This window comes from Marmota monax, unplaced genomic scaffold (assembly GCF_021218885.2).
Source record: "Marmota monax isolate L192 unplaced genomic scaffold, Marmota_monax_Labrador192_F-V1.1 WCK01_AAM20220418_F8-fsc00125, whole genome shotgun sequence".
Lineage (NCBI taxonomy): Eukaryota > Metazoa > Chordata > Mammalia > Rodentia > Sciuridae > Marmota > Marmota monax.
The window spans coordinates 11416820-11439644 of NW_026695235.1; the positions used below are offsets into that span (position 1 = coordinate 11416820).

The 22825-nt window shown below is 42.1% G+C and overlaps 1 protein-coding gene across 8 annotated transcripts in view; it reads left to right on the top strand.

Annotated features, from left to right (window-relative positions):
- Positions 1–22825, top strand: part of Pknox1 (PBX/knotted 1 homeobox 1) — a 65134-nt gene that overhangs the window by 21952 nt on the left and 20357 nt on the right. For 6 of the 8 annotated variants that reach the window (XM_046438894.2, XM_046438896.2, XM_046438897.2 and 3 more), the window contains 4 exons: positions 1629–1739; positions 5262–5389; positions 9036–9207; positions 11147–11317. In XM_046438894.2, the coding sequence (XP_046294850.1) occupies positions 1689–1739; positions 5262–5389; positions 9036–9207; positions 11147–11317 (522 nt within the window). In that variant the 5' untranslated portion in view covers positions 1629–1688. Of the gene's footprint in view, positions 1–1628; positions 1799–5261; positions 5390–8552; positions 8671–9035; positions 9208–11146; positions 11318–22825 lie in introns of those variants that run through there. The other 2 variants (XM_046438900.2, XM_046438902.2) reach the window with 2 other exon arrangements.

The window sequence follows — 22825 nt, forward strand, 5'->3', positions numbered from 1 at the left end:
ATGTCAGGAGCTGGCCTGGCTGCAGCGTTAGTGGTCAGGAGACAGAGACACCTGTCAACTGTCTCCATTAAGGCTGCTGCTGATTCCTTCCCTGGCTTGCTTGGCTCACACTTAGCACCATCCCTGGAGTGCTGCTGGACTTCCCCTGGTGACTTTGTGGTCCTGCTAGTGCACGACAAGTGGCATGACTATGCTTGACTTGTGTGTGGCCTTCTTGGCAAGCCCCAGCCCACCCGACTCTCAGTGGCCACACTGTACCCGAGCAGGTCTCGCTGGCTGGTTGGACCCACACTCCTGCGCAGCTCTGCAGTGCCTCTCGCAGCCCCACTGCAGGTGCTCCTTACAGCCACACATCCTTCCAGCTCATCAGGGTGGAGGTTTTATGTATCTTGAGGCAAGTGGCCATTATTTAAATATTTGTGTTACATGTGAAGCTTTATAGCAGTGCCATTTTGGCCACCTTCATCCTGTCCTTTCATTCCTTGTTCACTGTTCCTCCCTTTCTCAGTGTATCAGGGCTGGTTCAAATGGCCTTCCCTGGGGCCTGCATGAGCACATGGCTGTGAGCCGCTCCCTCCTCTGTGCTTCACCCTGTGCCCCCGTGTCCTTGCTGCCCTCCTGCTGCTCTTCTCCTCCACACCTGTCTACTCCCAGAAGATAAGGGCTCTGAGCCAACTTGCTCCTTGCTGCATCTCAGGCATCCTGTGTTAGTTGGCTTTTGGTCACTGTGACCGAAATACCTGATTAGGACAACTTAGAGGAGGAAACTTTATTTTGGCTCCCAGTTTCAGAGGTTCGCTCCTTAGCTCTGGACTCAAGATGAGGTAGCACATCATGACGGAAGGGCATGGTAGAGAAAAGCAACCCAGGACAGGGCGACCAAGAGGGAAGAGAGAGAGAGGGAGAAAGAAGGTGGGTGGGGGGAGGAGGGAGAAGAGAGAGAGACAGGGAGATTATAAACCCAAAGATATATCCCCAGGCTCCACCTGCCTACAGTTACTGCCCAGTTAATCTATCAGTGGATCAATCCTCTGATTAGGTCAAGCATCTCATAATCTAATCATTTCACTTCTGAAAATTCCCGCATTATCTCACACATGAGCTTTTGGGGGACACCTCATATCTAAACCATAATAGCCCCCAACACTTGTCTTGCACACGAGGCAAGTGCTGTTATCTTTGGGTGGTGGGCCAGCTAGTTGACAATGCAAGGGCAAATCAGGGACCAGTGCAGGTGGTTGATGGCTCAGCAAGTGAAATGCTATCCAGGAGGCTCTTGGTCATAGCAGGGTGTCAGGGTCAGGGTATTTTTTCTATATAAAAATACGTGTGCACAGGTGGTGTAGAATAAAGAACATTAGCTGGGTGTAGTGGCACATGCCTGAAATCCTAGCGGCTTTGGAGGCTGAGGCAGGAGGATCACAAGTTCAAAGCCAGCCTCAGCAAAAGTGAGGTGCTAAGCAACTCAGTGAGACCTTATTTCTAAATAAAATACAAAATACAGCTGGGGATATGGCTCAGTGACCAACTGCCCCTGAGTTCAATCAATCCCTGGTACCAAAATCAAAAACAAAAACAAAAAAACATGTTGCATAACTGTTAATGCTCTTCTCCTTTTGTTTTCCCAGATATCATTTGCTTCTGTCTCAAGATGATTTGATGTCTTAAATAAAACTCTTTTGTCAACCATGATGGCCACACAGACGTTGAGTATAGACAGCTATCAAGATGGGCAGCAAGTGAGAGCTTGAGCTTCATTCTGCATTCTGATTATTGCCAGTCATTCAGTTTCTGTGAGGTTGCACATTCAATTTTAAATATATTATGCATTTATTATATATTGGTGTTCAGAAAGATAAGCCATAGAATTATTCACATTATATCCTTAAGTGATACATTTGGAGTCTCCCTCCATCATATGAATTCTTTGGGAATTTACTTTTTTAAGGTCAGAGTTAATTAGTTATGTGACTTTTAAAGAAAAGCTGGGTGCTTGCCTAGCATATGTGAGGCCTCCACTAACTCCACAAAAATAAAAAGAGAGCTGGATGTGCTGGCATGTGCCTATAATCCCAGCCACTCAGGAGGCTGAGGTAGGAGGATTCCAAGTTCCAGGCCAGCTTCAGCAACTTCGTGAGGCTGTGAGCAACTTAGTGAGACTCTGTCTCAAAATATATTAAAATAAAAGGGTGGGCTGGGGATGTGGCTCAAGCGGTAGCACGCTCACCTGGCATGCGTGCAAGCCCGGGTTTGATCCTCAGCACCACACACAAAGATGTTGTGTCTGCCAAAAACTAGAAATAAATATTAAAAATTCTCTCTCTCTCTCTCTCTCTCTCTTAAAAAAAAAAAAAAGCCTATGGCTTAAGACTTTATAAAATAAAATAAAAGGGCTAGAGATACGGCTCAGTGGCAAAATGCCCCTGGCTTCAATCCCTGGTACCAAAAAATAAAATAATATTAATTAAATAAAAAGAAAAAAGAAAACCCAGGTTTTTTTTGTTGTTGTTTGTTTATAATTCTGGGGATCAAACCCAGGGTCTTCTGAATGTTAGGCAGCTGCTCTGCCATCAAGCTACAGATCCGTTTTGACAGCCGGATTCCTACATTGACAGTCACTAATCTGAGTCTCACTGGATTAACTTCCCTAGTTTCATCTCCCCACTTACAAGTATGGGAGGGCACTGACCCAGTAACCAGCCCTCCCAGCAGAGCTTCAGAGCAGACCCGTTTATCTGGTGCATGCTGCCACGGGCGCTTCTTGACTGTCCTCCCAGTTGGAGGAGTCTTCCCCCTTGGAGCTGCAGTATATGTGTTTGTGTATCTGGTGGTGTGTGCTCTGTGACCAGCAAGGGTTGGGGAGGGGAAGGAGGGCAGCTGAGGCATCGGCTGAGAACTTCCCAAGTGCCCTGCATGCTCCGCATCCTGCTGGGGTTTGGTGCATTCTCCATTGTGTTCCTGCCCATCAGAGGGGAAATGGAATACACGCCCTGGATGCCCCTGCTCCCGACGATGAGGCTCCATGCAGCTGGGGAGGCTTCTGGTGGTGAGGCGAGTCGTGCCTCCCTTACCCTGGTGGCCAGTTTTGTACCATTCTTATTTGGTTCCTGTTGCAGAGACTTTGTTTTTTTTTTTTTTTTAAAGAGAGAGAGAAGAGAGAGAATTTTTTAATATTTATTTTTCAGTTTTCGGTGGACACAACATCTTTATTTTATTTTATGTGGTGCTGAGGATCAAACCCAGTGCCCCGTGCACGCCAGGCGAGCTCGTTACTGCCTGAGCCACATCCCCAGCCCAAGAGACTTTGTTTTTTGTTGCATGTTTTTGCATCTTGCAGGCATCGAGAGAGGGTCATCCTGGATAGAGTTTCAGCCTGCTTAATCTTGACCTGGAAGTCCTTGGATTTTTCCACTTGATTTTTTTTCCCCCCTGAAGTGCAAATCTGACAATATGCCCCCTTCTTAACCCCTCCAGGGACTCCCCATGGATTTTAGGTAAAGTCCAAGCTGCCCCTGACCCACATGGCCTGGTTTCCGTGGACCCTCAGGTCACCCTCAGCCCCCCCTCAGCCCCTCATCCACACTCACCTCTGCCAGGCCCACCTTGGCACCTCTTGCCGGCTGTGGGGCTGGCCCTGGCTATTCCTGGCAGTCTTCCCCTCTCATTCTTCAGTTTGGGCTCAGATGAGCCTTGCCACCTGCCTCCCATTGTGTTTTCTGTCAGAAGGAGCAGTGATGGTCCCCTGACCTGGCCTGGGCACCCTGCTCCATCCTGCCACCACGTTTGGTGCTCTTTCAGTAGCTGAAAGTATCCCCAGGACTTGAAGGGCCTGTCATGAGCATCATTTTAAATAAACATTTCATTGTTTCTAGTATAGACATTTCTTTAAGGTCAAACTCTTAGATTTCTCTTTTTTCATTCATTAATAAGAAAATACTGAGGGCTGGGGTTGTGGTTTAGTGGTAGAGCACTTGCCCAGCAAGTGTTGAGTGCTGGGTTTGATCCTCAGCACCACATAAAAATAAATAAATAAAATAAAGGTATTGTGTCCAGCTACAACTAAAAAAAAAAAAATAAAAAATGGAAGAACAAAAGGGCCGGGGCTGTGGCTCAGTGGAATTGCGCTTCCTGGCCTGATTCTCAGCACCAGTGTAAATAGTACAGGTCTATCAACAACTAAAACAATTAAAAAGAAAAAATATGGAAATAGACCTTTTAAGGCTTTTTATACTACTGTGAGATTGCCCTCCAGAAGGATTGTATTTGATTGTACTTTAGTTGCTTTTTTTTTTTTTAAGAGAAAAATACATTCTCAAGATGTAAACTTATCTTAAAGGCAGCAGAATGGACATCCTAGAGCACCTTTCTGGACTGAGAGAAGAGAGCAAAGGGCCAAAGGGAATTCCAAGGGGGTGGGCATGCCTGGCCACCTTGGAGGGGCAGAAGCCTGGCAGGCTCCTCAGAATTTCTCAGACCCCTGGTCCTGAAGAAGCTAGGTTGGGTAGTCCAAAGTTTACTGCAGCAATTTTGTTTTTTTGTAACGTGGAATTCTTTGAGGATTTAACTATATTTTACGCAAGTGACAAACACATGGCTTGTCTAAAGCAATCTATGTCTCTAAGCTTTCAGTAAGCATGGCTGGTCTTTACTTTCTAAATGCATGACATTTTATAAATTTGCATCATGTGTGTGCGTGCGTGTGTGTGTGTGTGTGTGTGTGTGTGTATGTGTACTTACGTACGTACGTACGTGCTCAGGGATCAAGCATGTGCTCTACCACGGAGCTATACCCAGAGCTTGGGTTAAATTTTCATAGTTTATATATTCCTGAGGGATAGGGTGGACATGAGAAAATTTAGTCCTTTCACAAATATGTAGCATATTGAGTCTCATTCTTGTGAGAAGATAAGAACTTGTACTATTTGTTTATCCCTCTCATTATTTTATTAAATATGGAGATATATATAGTAAGAAGTTACAGAAGAGTAAGGTTGCATATGTACAATTACTTCAATTGTACATGGTCATTATGATTTTTTTTAAATCCTAAGCCTTTCACAGATTTAGAAAATCTCAATTCTTAGGCACTTTGGAAATTTGGCTTTTTATGTTATTCACTTTTAAAGCACTTTAAATTAAAAGGAGTTTTCTTGATGGTATTCTTTATGTATAATTTACCAGTCTGAAAGCATTCCTGTTTGACAATAGAATACTTGGTAGCAGTGTGTTTTGTGTTTGATAACAAAATTCTCCTTTTATAGATGCAAGTGGTAACAGAATTAAAAACGGAGCAAGATCCAAACTGCTCTGAACCCGATGCAGAAGGAGTGAGCCCTCCTCCTGTAGAGTCGCAGACCCCAATGGACACAGACAAGCAGGCCATTTACAGGTAGCACCTGGGCGTGGAGGGGTAGGTTTCCAGAGGACTGAGAGAACACAAACCTGTGAGGTGGAACACCAGAAGTGGGTAGCTGGGCAAAGTGGGGGGCTCCATCCTCATGCTATCACTGCATCAGGAGTGAAATCTTTTCAGTTTAAGATGTCATTTCTTAAAAGAGAACATTTTGTACTATAAATCATTTGGGGTAATCTTGCAAAAAGAAATCTTCAAGCCCAGATGATTTTTGGTAGTCTGTATATACCATATGTTGTTTATCTGTCAGTGGATAGCTGGGTTGCACCTGTAGTTTGACTGTTATTTTGGGAGATTTTTGTTCTTTTGTGGTGCTTGGGATGGAACCTAGAGCCTTACATGCCAGGCAAGCGCTCTACCACTGAGCACATCCCCAGTTGCTAAACATAGGTGTACAAATACCTGTTCAAGTCTATGCTGATGTAAATAGAGTCTTTATTCACAATTGTCAGAAACTATAAACAGCCTAGGAGTTTCTTGGCTGATGAACTGATAGACACACAATGATATATCCATACCATGGAATGTTATTGCAACTGGAAGGAAGGGATATGGGTATTGAACAGCTAAGTCAGTCTAGCTGCAGTGTGCTGAGTGAATGAAGCGTCAGAAGGTCACATACTGCTTTTCATTTGCTTTTATATGGATATAACACTGGTGATGATGACCAGATCAGTCATCTGGGGGTAGGGGCTGGGCTGAATAAAATTATGTAACAGCCAGGTGTGGAGGATCACAGGGTTGAGTCCAGCCTCAGCAACTTAGCAAGACCCTGTCTCAAAAAATAAAAAGGTCTAGGGATGGGGATGTACCTCAGTGGTAGAGCATTCCTGAGTTCAATCCTTAGTATTCAAAAAAGAAAGAAAGAAGTAAATAAGAAGTTTGGAGAAAACATAGAAAGGTATGGAGTAACCTTCAGTCCAGGATACCTTCTTAAATAAGCACAAACTCAGAAGACAAAGCAAAAAAGACTAATAAATTTAATCACCACAAATCAAACCCTGTATGTGAACAAAGATGGCATAATAAATAAGAAAAAGACAAACAACCGAAAGTAAAAATGACAAAGTAGGCAGATTCATAAAGGGGTCAGCAGATGATGAATGTGAAAACAGCCCAACAGTGAGATTTGTCTTTTGGCTCTTGGGTTTACAAATGAAAAGCTGAGTAGCCAGTGGTGACAGCAGGTCTGGGGCGCTGATGATGCCTTGTCACCCCTAGTGAGCAGGTAATTAGGATACTCCTTTTTGGAAATTAGTTGGCCCTTGAATAACTTCTTTTTATGGTTAATTACTGACTTTACTTTTTGTAAAGATTGTAGTTAAAAAAGAAACCAAATACATAACATACAGTTCATTTGTTTTTTGTGTGTGGTGCTGGGAATTGGACTCATACCAAGCACATGCTCTACCACTGAGCTTCGTCCTAAGCCCCTACAGTTTATTTATCATCTTAATTTTTAAGTGTATGGTTTGGTAGTGTGAAGTATATTTGCATTGTTGGGAAACAGATCTTCAGAAATTTTTCATCTTCCAAATCTGAGACTCTACCCATTAAATAACAAATCATCTTTCCCCTGTCTTTGCTTTCAGTCTAGTGATCACCATTCTCCTTTGTTTTTATGAATTTACTTTTGTAAATAACTTACATAATGATGGTAATAGTAACTTTCACAGTGTTAGTGCAGTTCCATTCTAGGCAGCTTCCTAACAGGTGAATGCAAGTGTACCTTAAGGCTCTCCTACACTGCAGATACTGTCAACTGCAAACAACCTAAATGGCCAACTGGCAAGTGGCCACCCTGTTGAGATTTCATATTACAGGTTACCATCTATAATTTAAAGAATAACAAGATTACCATACACTGACATGGATGGTATCTCTTTTAATTTAATTTTAAAATTATTACTATTATTATTACTTTTTTGCAGGACTAGGAATGAAACCCAGGGCCTTGTTCACACTAGACAAGCACTCCACCACTGAGCTACATTCCCAGCCCAGTCCATGGACAGTCTCTTAAGCAACATTGGCTGCATAATTTTTGAGGCTCAGTAAAAAAGAAAACACAGGGCTCCTTGTGTTGGTCATCTTTTTGTCACTGTAATTGTAACACCTGACAAGGACAATTTAGATAGGAAGATTTATTTTGGCTCATAGTTTCAGAGGTTCAGTACATGGTGGGAAAACCTATTATTCTGGACCCAGGTGAGACAGAACATCATGGTGGAAGGTGTAGCGGAGGAGCCTTTCTCTATTCATGGTGGCCAAGAAGCAGAGAGAGACAGACAGACAGATGGCAAGAGGCCACAGGGAAGATGTGCCCTTCCAGGGTATGCCTGCAGTGATCCAGCCATGCCCCAACTACCTGTAGTTACCACCCTGTTAGCCCAGTGAAATCAGAAGGCACTGATCAGGCTACATCTCTCATAATCTCATAGTTCCACCTCGGTAGATTCCTGCGTTAACATAGGAGTTCGGGGGGGGGCACCTCATATCCAAACCACAGCATTCCTTGTTCCAAACTAAGAGTTTTAATCTAGCACTAGCAGGGCATTGAACTAATGGGGCCCTGGGCAGCTGTCCAAACCATATACCCTTGTAGCATTTCTGTTTGTATGACAGATTTCAGAGGTCAAAGCAAGTTCCGGAACCATGTGAGGGTACAGTGTACTCTGAAGAAGGGTACACACCAAAATATCAACACCTTTGGGGAGAGCAAGGAAGGATCACAGTGTCATATCCCAGAGGGCTACGGTTGATCAGGTGGTCTGAATTTTTTCCAATGGGTTGTATTTATTTATTTATTTATTTAACTGGTATTTATTCAGTTATTATGTAATTAAAAATAAATACCAGAGATACACACTTTGCACCCATTAGGATGACTATGATTAAAAAGAAAAACAGAAACTAGAAGGTGTTGATGAGAAGGTAGAGAAATTAGAATCCTCTTACGTTGCTGTCATGTATGCGGTGCAGCTGCTTTGGAAAACTTCGGCAATTCCTCAGAATGTTGAACATAGAGTTCCATTTGACCCAGAAATTTCACTCCTGTGCATATACCCAAGAGAAATGACAGTGTATGTTCCCACAAAATCCTGTACATGAATGTTCATGGCAGCATTATCCATAATAGTCAAAAGGAAGAAACAACCAGATGTCCATCAACTGGAAAAACTAAGTGTGGTATCACCTTACAATGGGATACTATTCAGCCGTGAAGGAATGAAGGACCGATACTTGTTACAACATTGGTAAGTCCTTGAAACATGCTAAGTGACAGACACCAGAGACTTCATGAGTCCCTTTATGTGAAATGTCTAGAATAATCATAGAGATAGAAAGTAGGTTTGTGGTGGGCTGAGGTTTGTAGAAATGGAGCGACTGCTAGTGGGCATCAGATTTCTTTTGGGGATGATGATGCTCTAAAATTGTGGTGATGGTTGTCCTACTCTAGAATATACTAAACCCCACTGAATGGTACACTTTAAATAGCAATTTCTGTGGCATGTGGATTAGGCTCCCCAGAGTCACTCTCTGAGGCTGTGCACCCTGAGAGCCCGAGCATTCTTGTGGAGATGGAGAACGTACCTGTATTCTTTGTTCTTTTCTCCCCTAGGCATCCACTGTTTCCATTATTAGCTTTGTTGTTTGAAAAATGTGAGCAGTCCACACAGGGCTCAGAAGGCACAACTTCTGCCAGTTTTGATGTGGACATTGAGAACTTCGTCAGAAAGCAAGAGAAGGAAGGGAAACCCTTCTTTTGTGAAGATCCAGAAACTGACAACTTAGTAAGTAAAGTGACTGCTTTTTTAAAATTTATTTTTAATAATTTAAAATCAGATCATGAAGTTTTTAACTTCATATTATAGCTTTAAGCTGCTTGTGGTTCCGCTAAAGGGGAGAATGGTATAACTGTGAGGTAGCTTGTCTTCCAGTGTGTGTAACTTGAATGTCCCCAGGTCTTCCCCTCTAGTTACATTTCCTTTAACAAGCCAGTGAAGCAATCCCTGCCTCTGTCCTAAATGCCTGGGGGCCTGTTCTCTCCTGAAGGTCTAAAGGCTCTCCAGAGCTAGGGTGTTCCCTGACATGTCTGTGCCCAACTTCTACTCTTGGCATACTCCTAATCATGGATACAGGACTTGGACTATATCCTTAAGACAACTTTGAGTCTTGAGGCTCATGCCAACTTCCTCCTGTTTCCAGGGCTCCAAAATCCAGGGATTTCCGTACTCTGTAGAGGAAGTGAAGAAGTTCTTGTGGCTAATGTCCCTGGTGCACCCACAGCCAGCCAGCCCTTACAGGATTTGGGTGGTACTGGCAGTCTTTGTTAGGCTCTTGTTCCCTTTGCCTTCTCACCTTAGCATGCTACTTGTTTTCATCCCTCCCAGATTCAGATTGACATGGATCTGGCATCAGAGTACCATTGCTGGGTCACAGATGCCTTCTAGGACCTGTATCAAACCTTAGTCAGGCTCTGAGCATAGAAGGGTCTTTGGAAAACTGCTTCTTTCCTGGGTAAATTGCCCATTCATAGCTTTCCTAAGGTTTTCATTGTGTGTTTCCTCTTTACCACCTCATAGATTCTGTAAGTGGTCAGGCTTTGACCTTTGACCCTGCCTGCTCAACTCTGAAAGGAGACCCATGCCCTTATGGGTAAGGGTCACAGCTCTCTCTGCTCCTGGGACTGAGATGCAGTCATCTCTCTGGCCTGGCTCAGTGAGTGGGGAGTGGGCATCCTCCACACCCCCCTGGCTGCAGGGAACACAGTTTCCCACCCTGTCTTTAGCACTTGCAGAGCTTGTTGCTTGGTAATTACTGGTATTAGTTGATTGATTCTTTTGTTCCATGAATATGTATGAATTATTTTATGTTAGCTTAGCACTGAACTTTGGAGTTGTTGATTCACAGGCAGATAGTACTAATGAAAACAGATTCATTATTGGCATTAATGATCTATTGTTTTGGGGCAGATCACCTCAAAACTTAGTGACTTCATATAAAACTACAAAACTCTTGGAAAAGTCACAAGAGGAAATCTTTGGGATTTAGGGCTAGGAAAGCATTCTTAGACTTGACCCCAGAAATATGATCCAGAAAAGATAGAGTTGATAAGTCTAACTTCAACAAAATTAAAAACTGCTGCTGGGTGTGGTGGCACATGTCTGTCACCCCAGTGACTCAGGAGGCTGAGGCAAGAGGATTGCAAGTTCAAGCCCAGCCTTGGTAACTTAGCAAGACCTTAAGCAACTTTATGAGACCCTGTCTTAAAATTGAAAAATAAGAAAGAAAAAGGGCTGGGGATGTGGCTCAGTGGTAAAGTGTCCCTGGGTTCAATCCCTAGTACCAAAAAAAGAAAAAGAAAAAAAAATTAAACCACTTGTATAGATTTGTCCCTACTTATAGAAATAGAGTGAGGGTAAGAAACCTCCTAGGCCACAGAGTGATCTGGTGGCTGTGAGACAGCCCAGCCATCTTCAGGCAGAGCTTCACTGCCAGCACAGCCTCACCAGCGCCGGTCCAGGGCTCCCTTGTCCCTATACACCAGGATGGCCAAAGCCCAGGTTAGCAGTGCTGTGGCAGTCACCTCTTTGTATGATTTCTGACGTCATTTCACTTCTCTTGCTGTCACTGAAGAGGTTTCTGATAACTAGGAACCAAATATGTATGATAATGATGACTATACTAGTACCTTTTTCTTATATAAGTCTTCATTTTCTCTGTTTCTAGATGGTGAAAGCAATCCAGGTCTTGCGTATTCATCTTCTTGAGCTGGAAAAAGTTAATGAACTCTGCAAAGATTTCTGTAGTCGGTACATTGCTTGTTTGAAGACAAAAATGAACAGTGAGACTCTGTTGAGTGGAGAGCCTGGAAGTCCATACTCGCCCGTGCAATCCCAGGTACCTGCCTTTTGGGGGTCTTTATGCCTTTGGCATCAACCCCAGATCACCAACCCTTTCAGAATTGCTGGGGCTGTCTCGATGGCTGTCTTGCTTGAAGGACCTTCTAGGTCTCTGAAGCTGGCTTATTTTAGGAGTAAATTCAAGCCAGAGAAGAATCTTTCTGGACTTCATGTAGGGAATGGGTGAGTCCTCAGTCTGCATTCTGGCTCCCGCCGTCGCCACCCCATGTTTATGGAGAGTAGAGTACCACTCATTCCTTTTTTTTTTATTGGGGAAAAACACACTGCCGCAGTCTGGCTGGGCACAATCAGGAGCCACTTGTCAAAAGAAACTAACTTTATTTTTAGAACCACACATGCCAAACAAAACAGCCTCTCAGGAAAAACCCTCAGAGCCTCAACTGCCACCACCGGCTTTCCACAAGCCTCTCTCTCCCACACCAGCTTCTCTCCCTCTCCCACAATCCTCCTGCTCTTGAGGCCGATTGGCTGGGTCACGTGGGCGGAGCCAAAAAAGTCCCCCAATGAGCAGCTCCGTGGTCTGAAAGGGCAGGGAAACAGCCCAATGAGCATCACCGCAGAGGAGCCAATCAGCTAGATGTTGCTGGGGCCGCTGTGAGCCAATCATCAGCCGGCAGCTGGAAGTTTGCTGGCAGCTGGAAGTTTGCTGGGGCCCCTTCGGCTGTGGCTCTCAACATCTCCCCCTCTCTGTTTAAACAACAAGTATGTGGCTTAGGGACCGTGTCTGTTAGGCAGTCCAATTCAACATATGGTCCTTACCCGTCATCGGATGAACTGACCTCTAGGCGTCAGCCTCCTGTCTTAGGTTGGTACCACTGCAATTGGATCATACCCGTCACTGACTACCGGTCCAGCATACAGCTACACTTGTGGATAGGCCTTTGCACCAGTGGGGGGGTGAGGTTCTTTGCCTCACCTCTGTTGGCCCCCAAATTTTAGACCATCACTAGTAGAGGAGGATGCAAAATGCCATGACATTAAGCCAATTGAGGGCTCCTTTGAAAAATTGTACCACCGGTGACACCATCAGCAAAAATACTCCAGCACTACCACAATTCGCTGTACCAACAGATAGTTCACAATGCATACAGGTGAGCTCACAATGTGTCCAGGCAAGTTCTGCAAGCAGTTCAGTGATGGCTATTGTAGAAGCTGTAGATTGGTTTTATCTTTGACTTCACCAGCACTGGGATGAAGACAGGAATTCTGGCAATAATGGCTAAAGAAAAAATTATGTAACATTACAGAAGGCACTAAAAGAAAACAATTTTCCTAACAATTTACATTGTCTTCACCGGCACTGGGATGAAGATAGGAATTCTGGCAATAATGGCTAAAGAAAAAATTATGTAACATTACAGAAGGCACTAAAAGAAAACAATTTTCTTAACAATTTACATTGTCTTCACCAGCACTGGGATGAAGATAGGAATTCTGGCAATAATGGCTTAAGAAAAAATTATGTAACATTACAGAAGGCACTAAAAGAAAACAATTTTCTTAACAATTTACATTATCTTTAAGAGAATTATTAAATATAATGAAAAGGAAAGGTGAAAGTAAACAAACAGATCTGTTAACCTTCTTTTTTGTTTACATATTAAAACAATCCTCAACAGTTGTTTACCCAATTTAAATTAAACCATATAAATCACGTGAAAAAAAATATTTGGATCCATTTTATCATGAGCGCTCATCATATATGATATATGGACATACGTACATTCAAACATATAACACAAAACACAAGTGTGCACACATAATATAATACATACAACACATAACATTATAGTAAAGGCCTTATAACTTTTTACAGGTGAAATCTCCATTGCAATGTTTAAAAACTCTATAGTCAAAAAATAGAACTGATCAGCAAAACATTAACCTAGGTCTGTATGAGCTCAAAAAACAAAATAGAACTTCATGATATGGCAAAGGGCAATAATAAAATAGATATTGAAAAAAGCATCCTGGTTCTGTTGCAGATGTAAGAATAGCCAAACTGGAGTTTTGGATATCAGTTGTTATGGATTTGAGCCAAATCATCTTCTTTTTGGTCTGTAGAAATCGCTTTAGTTAATCTTTCTGGAATCCAAATCGGCTGCTGTTCTCCCTGTGGAAACACACAAACAGACCCCCGACTCCAGACAATTACTGGGTCAGGACCTTTCCATTGTCCTGTTAGAATATCCTTCCAAAGTACCTTGGGCTTATGTACATTTTTTGGACACATATGCCTTTCCGCAGCACTAAGTCCTGATGAATCCAAATTTAAAAAGTTTAGAGTAAAAAGCGTTATTTTAAGTTTATCTTTGGGGAATATATACCCCTTCCCAATTCCTTCTTTTTGCTTTAATAAGTACATTTTAATAGTTTGATGAGCTCTTTCAACTATGCCTTGTCCCTGTGGATTGTATGGGATTCCTGTTATATGAGTAATGCCAAATGTTGAGCAAAATTGTTTAAAAGAGGTAGAAGTATAACCAGGGGCATTATCTGTTTTTAACTGTTTTGGAACACCCACAGTGGCAAAATTTTGTAAGCAATGAGCTATAACATCTTTAGTTTTTTCTCCGGCATGAAGGGAGCCCATCAAAAATCCCGAAGAAGTATCAACTGTAACATGCAAATATTTTAATTTTCCAAATTCTGGCAAGTGTGTGACGTCCATCTGCCAAATATGGTTAGGTATCAATCCTCTAGGATTGACTCCAAGATTAACTTGTGGTAAACAGGTCACACAATTTTGACATTGTTTTATTATTTGTCTAGCTTGTTCCTTAGTTATTTTAAAACGCTTTTGTAAAGTATTAGCATTGACATGGAACTTTTTATGAAAATTTATAGCTTCTTCTAGTGTAGAGAAAATATGTATGTCATGTGTAGTTTTATCTGCTAAATCATTGCCCAAACTAAGGGCTCCAGGCAATCCTGTATGTGCCCTGATATGTCCTATAAAGAATGGATCTTTTCTGTCCCAGATTAGACTTTGTATAGTGGAAAGCAAAGAGAAAACAGTAGAAGAAGGGGAAATCCTACCAGCATCTTCAAGAGATACTATAGCATTAACTACATACTGACTATCAGAAAATAAATTAAATACAGAATCTTTAAACATCACAAAAGCTTGTAAAACTGCATTAAGGTCTACCTTTTGAGCTGATTGTTTGGGTACTAAAAATGTAAAAGTTTCATCAGGGGTAACTACTGCTGCTGTACCATTATTTGACCCATCAGTGAATATATTTGGAGCATTCATGATAGGTGTTTTTCTTGTCATTTTTGGAAAAATTACAGGATGCAATGACCAAAAAGACAATAAAGGATTAGATGGTAAGTGGTTATCAAATGAAACATTAGATTTGCACATGATTATTGCCCAAGTATTTAACTCATTAGCTAACTCATCAATTTGATTCATAGTATATGGAGTAATAATTTTATGGGGAGAAATTCCAAACACTCCCTTTGCTGCTTTTATTCCTTTGAGTATTAATTGTCCTACAGCCTCAGGATACCTAGTAAGAATAGTGTTAGGAGAATAAGATAAATGTATCCATAATAATGGACCTTCTTGCCAAAATACTCCTGTAGGAATATTTTTTGTTGGTAGTACAATAAATAATAAAGGCAAACTTATATCAATTCTGTCCAAATGCATATTTTCCATATATGTTTCAATGATTTTTAATGCCTTTCTTGCTTCAGGCGTTAACATTCGGGGTGAATTTGGATCTGATGGACCTTTTAGGATATCAAATAAAGGTCCCAACTCTCCTGTTGGTATACCTAAATAAGGCCTTATCCAATTTATGTCTCCTAATAACTTTTGAAAGTCATTAAGTGGTTTGAGTTGATCTACTCGTATTTGAACTTTTGGTGGACGGACCATGGTTGAGGATAATAGAACTCCTAAATAATTAATTGGAAAATTTAATTGTACTTTATCTATTGCTATCTCTAGATTATAATTTTTTAATAAGTTTGTAAGTGTGGCATAACATTCTAGCAATGTGTTTTTATCTTTGTGTGCTAATAATACATCATCCATATAGTGAAATATTTGTAGTTCAGGATTTTGATTTCTAAGTGCCTGGATTACTTTGTTAACATAAATTTGACACATAGTTGGGCTGTTAGCCATCCCTTGAGGGAGTACTTTCCATTCATATCTCTGATCAGGACCTTCATGATTCAGTGCAGGGATAGTAAATGCAAAACGTGGACTATCCTCAGGATGAATTGGAATTGAAAAAAAACAATCTTTAATATCTATAACTAAAACATACCAGGTTTTTGGCAAAGCAGACAACTGAGGAATCCCTGATTGAGCAGGTCCCATAATAACCATCTCATTATTAATGGCTCTTAAATCTTGCGATAATCTCCATTTACCAGATTTCTTTTTGATGACAAAAATGGGAGTATTATGGGGAGATACAGAAGGTTGTATATGTCCTTCTGCTAATTGTTGTTTGACCAGGTCATGGGCTGCTTGTATCTTTTCTTTAGTCAGGGGCCACTGAGGAACCCATACTGGTCTTTCTGATTTCCAAGTAATTTTTATTGTCTCAATGGCCCTTTCTGAAAATCCAACCCATGTCTGTCTGTTCCTTGATCTATTTGTATTGGTGCTGCTATACCTTGTTCTTGTTTTTCTAATCTTTTTCCTTTCCTAAAACCTTGTCTAGTCATAATAGTGGGTGCATTTTGGTTGATGTTATTTGTTAATGTCAAACCTAATTGATCTAGGACATCTCGTCCCCATAAATTTATAGGAAGATGATCCAATACATATGGCTGTATAGTTCCTTCACACCCTTCAGGATCCTTCCAATCTAATACCATTGCACTAATATGGGGATTAGTCGCCACTCCTAGGCCTCGAAGCGTTTGAGTGGCTTGTTGTAATGGCCAATGTTTTGGCCATTCTTGACGAGAGATGATGCTAAGGTCTGCACCTGTATCCAGTAGTCCATTAAATTCATGTCCTTGAATATTTAGTTTTAGCATGGGGCGAGAATCTAAATTTAAAGAAAGCATAGCCCAATCTACACCTGTGGAGCCTAATCCCTTGGAACCTCTTTCTACAGTACGACTGGAAAATTTATCATGTAGGCTGGGTATTATTAGTAACTGTGCTATTCTATCTCCTGGTGAAATTACTGATATACCCTTTGGAGAACTGGCTATAATTTTTATTTCACCTTCATAATCGGGATCAATTACCCCAGGACTTATCATAAGTCCTTTTAGAGTAGAAGAGCTGCGTCCCAATAATAAGCCTACTGTTCCTTTGGGAAGAGGTCCTTTCACCCCTGTGGGAATGATTTGAACTCCCATCTCTGGAGTTAGTACTGCTCTGGCGGAGGCGCAGATGTCCAACCCTGCGCTCCCTCTGGTTTGTCTGATGAGGGATCTGATGGACAATGTGTCCTGGGCACTACCCTGATGGGGTTGCTGGGTTCCTCCAGTGCTCCGTATATTTGTGGTTTTGGGCCCCGGAGCATTGGGCCCCCCTATCCATTTTTTGGCAATGGAGCCCGATGCCTTTCTCCACGATATCATGGATAAACACCTGGTCCTTGTTCGTTTTTTGATAATGGAGTACCCTCTATGGTGGTTTGAGAACGGCATTCATTAGCCCAATGTCTCCCTCTACGGCATCGTGGGCAAATACCTGGTATTCTACTCCTTTGATACCTAGTTTTGTTAAACCCTCCTCCAATGGGGCAATTCCTTTTAAAATGTCCTGTTTGTTCACAATTGTAGCATGTTCTTGGCCTGGCATCTAAAGCCTGTTTTACTGCAGCTGCCACAATTTGCCCTTGTTCATTTATGTCTCTGGCATCTAAAGCCTGTTTTACTGCAGCTGCCACGACTTGCTCTTGTTCATTAATGTCTCTACATAATTTAATATATGTGTTTAAATCTTCATGTTTCCATGGTCTAATGATATCTCTGCACCAACGATTCGCTTGCTCATAAGCCAGGTGTTTTAGTAATGGCATTGCTTGTTCTGTATTCCCAAAAACTCTGGTAGCTGTTTGAATAAGCCTATCTACAAATTCAGCATAAGGTTCATTAGTTCCTTGTATTACCTTAGATAATTGACCTTGTAAACCTCCATGTCCTTGTAAAGTCTTCCATGCCTTAATTGCATCTGCAGCAATTTGTGCGTATACGCCAGGATCATATGCAATTTGTTGCTGCTGATCCTCATAAGGTCCCTTTCCTAACAACATATCTAGATTTCTCTGAGGATAACCAGCTGCTGCATTTCGCCTAGCCGTCTCCTTGCAAAATTCCTCATTGGCAACCTTCCATAACAGGTATTGTCCTCCATTTAGCACAGCTTTACACATATTAGCCCAATCTGCTGGCGTCATGTTCAAGTTGTTAATGGATTCGACCATGCTTACAGTGAAGGGTGCTTGAGGACCATAGGTTGTTACAGCCTCTTTTAGCTGCTTCACTGTTTTGAAATTTAAAACTTGGTAAAATCGCTGCCCTCCTGCCTCAGATACAGGGCATGTTAATATTTGAGATCTTGTCTCAGGATCCCAACTATCAACTGCGGGGGTTGGGGGCCTCCCAGCATATGGAGGTGGCGCTGTTGGTTGGACACTTACGCCCTCTGGTGATAGAAAGGTGTTAGTAGCAGTCTCCTGTAGAGGTGGTGCTGTTGGTTGGACACTTACGCCCTCTGGTGATAGAAAGGTGTTAGTAGCAGTCTCCTGTTGTAACTTTCCCCCTGATGGCTTTTTCTGTTTTACACTTTCTTTCTCTGTCTGACTAGCTTGAGAGGCCTTCTCTTTTACTTGAATCTTTTCCTCTGTCTGACTAACTTGAGAGACCTTCTCTTTTACTTGAATCATTATGTCTTCTCCTTCCTCTACCATTGTCTGAACTGAAGGCTTTGGACTAAGCAAACAAGATATGAACGTCCACAATGGCAATGTGCCATCTGGCAGAGTCCCTGGGCTTTTCTTTTCTATTCTTTTTAAATCTTCACCATGATGGTTCCATTGTGATATATTTAACAACTCCTCCTTAAAAAGCCATGGGCTACATTTTTGTATTGTATCAACGTATGCCCTGACTGCTCTTGATTTTACTGAGATGCCTCCTTCCTCTAACAATTTACTTAACACTCTTTCAGTTTGTTTTTTACTAATTTCTGATCCCGTATTTCTACTATAATACAACCCAACAAGATGACGCCAAACAAAACCGAGACAGAATGAAATAAAAAGGGAACAACAAAAAGTCATTATAGCCTTTCTATCCTCCTGACATGTCCATCCGTCCTTTCTCCCTATCTGTTCCTCAGACGTAAATAGTTTTTCCTCAGAGGTGAGCGGTTTTTCTTCCGTCTCACTCATCTCCAGGGACAGGCAACTTAAAACAAAAGTGAAGCAAAATAAAAGAGGAATCTTAAAATGGCTACCCATCCTCTCGCCCTGCCCTCAGGGGCGAGCAGTTTCACTTACCCTCAGTCGCTCCCCGTGCGAGCCACCAAATGCCGCAGTCTGGCTGGGCACAATCAGGAGCCACTTGTCAAAAGAAACTAACTTTATTTTTAGAACCACACACGCCAAACCAAACAGCCTCTCAGGAAAAACCCTCAGAGCCTCAACTGCCACCACCGGCTTTCCACAAGCCTCTCTCTCCCACACCAGCTTCTCTCCCCCTCCCACAATCCTCCTGCTCTTGAGGCCGATTGGCTGGGTCACGTGGGCGGAGCCAAAAAAGTCCCCCAATGAGCAGCTCCGTGGTCTGAAAGGGCAGGGAAACAGCCCAATGAGCATCACCGCAGAGGAGCCAATCAGCTAGATGTTGCTGGGGCCGCTGTGAGCCAATCATCAGCCGGCAGCTGGAAGTTTGCTGGCAGCTGGAAGTTTGCTGGGGCCCCTTCGGCTGTGGCTCCCAACAACACACAGTATTTTTTTTTTTTTATAAGTTATAGATGGACACGATGCCTGTATTTTTGCTATATTTTGTTTTTATGTGGTACTGAGGATTGAAGCCAGTGCCTCACATGTGCTAGGCAAGCTCTCTACCACTGAGCCACAACCCTAGCCCAACACATTCTTTTTTGGGGGGTGGGGATAACTGGAAATTGAACTCAGGGGCACTCGACCACTGAGTCATATCCCTAGCCCTATTTTGAATTAGTGACAGGGTCTCACTGAGTTGCTTAGCACCTTGCTTTTGCTGAAGCTGGCTTTGAATTCACAACCCTCCTGTCTCAGCTTCCCGAGCCACTGGGATTATAGGCATGTACCACTGCACCTGGCTCAGCCCAATACACTTTTTTAAAAATTGAATAACATATACATAAATTTTACCATCTTAACCATGTTTTTAATTGCAACCATTTTAAAATGCACATTACAGTGGTTTAGTTCATTCCATTGTTGTGCATCCCTCAGCACCATCCACCTCCAGAACTTCCTCATGTTCCCACCTGAGCTCTGTCCTCAGGAAACCTATCCCTCGTTCTCCTTCCTAGCCCTGGCACCCACCAGCCCACACTTTGTCTCCATGACTTAGACTTCTCTGGGGACCTTGTATCAGTAGAATCATGTAGTATTTTGTCCTTTGTGCCTGGCTCGTTCATTGGGCACAGTGCTCTGAAGGTCTGTGTGTGATGAAGCAGTGTTCTATTTCAGCCACTCTAATGACGTGTAGTGGTAATCCATTGGGGTTTTTATTTCGTGTCCCTGCTGACTAATGGTGTTGATCTGTGTATATCCACCACCTGTTTATCAGCTTTGGTGAAAATGTCTGTTCGTGTCTTTTGCCTATTTTCTAATTTGATTTTCTTTAAACTGCTGTGTTTTGAGAGTCCGGCCCTATTCTAGATACTAGTCCTTTTTTGGATATAGAGTTTGCAAATATATTTTCCAAATCTGTAGCTAAGTGTCCTCTTAACATCCTCTTAACATGTCTTTTGTAGAGCAAACATTTTTAATTTTGATGAAGTTTAATTTTTCAGTACTTCCTTGTATGGACTGTGCTTTGGGTATCAAGTCTAAGAACTCTGCCTACCTTTAGATCCCAAAGATGTTGTCTTTCTTTGTTTTTTTATTTCTGAATGTTTTGTAGTCTTATATTTTACATTTAAATTCATTATCAGTTTGGAGTTAGCTTGTGCAGAAAGTGGGAGATTTAATTGAGGTTTTTTTTGTCGATGATGTTTGTCGGCACCAGGACCTTTGGTTGTAAAGCTTTCCTACTTCCACTACATTGCTTTTTGCACCTGTGTCAAACATCAGTTGGGCATGTTGGGGGGCCTGTCTCCTGTGTTTTCTGTTCTGCTCCATTGATCTGTGTGTCAACTACTACATAGTTTTGATTGCCATATCATATGATAAATCTCCAACTTGAATAGATAGTTTCCTTCCACTTCAGTGTTTCTTCTCAAGATTGTTTTAGTTGTTCTGGTTCCTTTGCCTTTTCATATAAATTTTAGAATGATTTTGTCTAGGTCCATTTTTTTAAAATCTTACTGGGATTTTGGTAGGAATTTCATCAAATCTGTATATTGATTTGGGAAGAATTGACAGCTTTACTATGTTGAGTCCTCCAACCCACACATGTGGTTATGTCTCTCCATTTATTTTACATCTTCTATTGTTTTTTTTTTTTCCCACCAGTTTTCAAATACAGGTCTTGTGTGTGTGCTTTTGGAGTTACGTCTAAGTGTAACCATTTTTTGAGTGATTGTGAATAGATTATTTTTTTAGTTTTTGTTTCCATGTGTTTGCTGGTCTGCAGAAATACAGTTGATTTCTGTATGTTTATTGTATGTGCTGTGACCTTGCTGAACTCATTTATTAGTTCTAGGAGCTTTGCTTTTGTGGGCTATTTGGATTTTCTACCTGTTGAGCAAGTGGCACACCAGCGGGGACAGTGCTGTTTGCCTCCTGTCTGACCCTGTTCTTGTGTCACTGCATTGACTAGACCATCCAGCGCCGTCTTTGGGAGTATGGAGAGCAGACTCCCCAGCCTTTGTCCAGCCTTAGGGAACCTGTCAGTCAGTACCTTGCTCATATTGGTTGAGGTATTTAAAGATGCTCTTACCTATTGGAGGACACTCCCCTCTGAGAGTTGTTTGGCTTTTGTGGGGGATGGAATTCAGGGGCACTCAACCACTGAGCCACATCCCCAGTCCTATTTTATATTTTATTTAGAGACAGGATCTCACTGAGTTCCTTAGTGCCTCACTGTGCTGAGGCTGGCTTTGAACTCACGATCCTCCTGCCTCAGCCTCCCAAGCTGCTGGGATTTCAGGCGTGTACCACTATGCCTGGCTGTTTTTTTTTTTTTTTCTTTCCCCAGTACTGGGGATTGAATCTAGGAGTGCTTAACCACTGAGCCACTTTCCCAGCCCTTTTTTATTTTTTATTTTGAGACAGGGTCTTGCTAAGTTTCTTAAGGCCTCAGTAAGTTGCTGAGGATGTCTCCAACTTGTGATCCTCCTGCCTCAATCTCCTAAATTGCTGGAATTACAGGAATGTGCCACCTTGCCTGGCATTCTGAGAGTTTTTATTAGGTTGAACTTTGTCAGATGCTTTCTCTGTATCAGTTGGTATGGTCGTGTGATTTTCCTTATTGGTCTTGTTGGGAGATTACATGGGTTGGTTTTTCTAATATTGAACAAGTCTTGCATTCTTGGAATAAATTCCATTGGCCGTGGCACATAATTATATATATTCCTCAATTGTGTTTGCTAGTATTTTGTAAAGCATTTTTGTGTCTATTCATAAGGGATTATGGTGTGAGTTTTGTTTCTGTGGTTTCTTTGGCTTTGGTGTCAGGAAAATACAGGGTTCATAAAATGGATTGGGGAGTGTTTGTGGCTCTTGTTTTCTGGGAGATTATAGAAGAGGTGTGGATTTTTCTTTAGATATTTGATAGATAAAAGTCCTTATTGAAAATGCACAAACCTCTAGAATTCTTTTCTGGGAGATTTAAATTACAATTTTAGTTTCCTTAATAGGTGCAGGGCTGCTCAGAAGGTCCCATCCATGCTGGGTGAGCTGTGGTGGCTAAGCTTTGGGCTGCCGGGCTGCCTCCCTTGCACCAGGCTTAGGTGTGAGGCTGTGTTCACTTCTTCTGACCTCTGGCATCTGCAGGATTGTAGCTATCCTACAATCCTACAATCTGGGAATCTGGGTCTCCCCTCCCTTTCCCCCACCCCCTTCTCTCCTTCTCCCTCTCTCTTTTTGTGTCTTACTAAAGGTTTGTTTGCTCTTTTTAATAAGCAAGCATTTCATGTCTTTGATTTTTTTTTTTTTTTTGGTGTAGGTGGGTGTCACCATGGCAAAAGGTGCAACTTACGCAGTCGAGGGGAGAGAGAAAGAATGTCTATGTGCTTCTGCCTTTGTCAATGCTCTATTCACTCAAATCACTCAATACAATTTCATTCTATAGGTTCTTAATCAAGAAAATGACAATCCTTAACTCTGGGCATGGC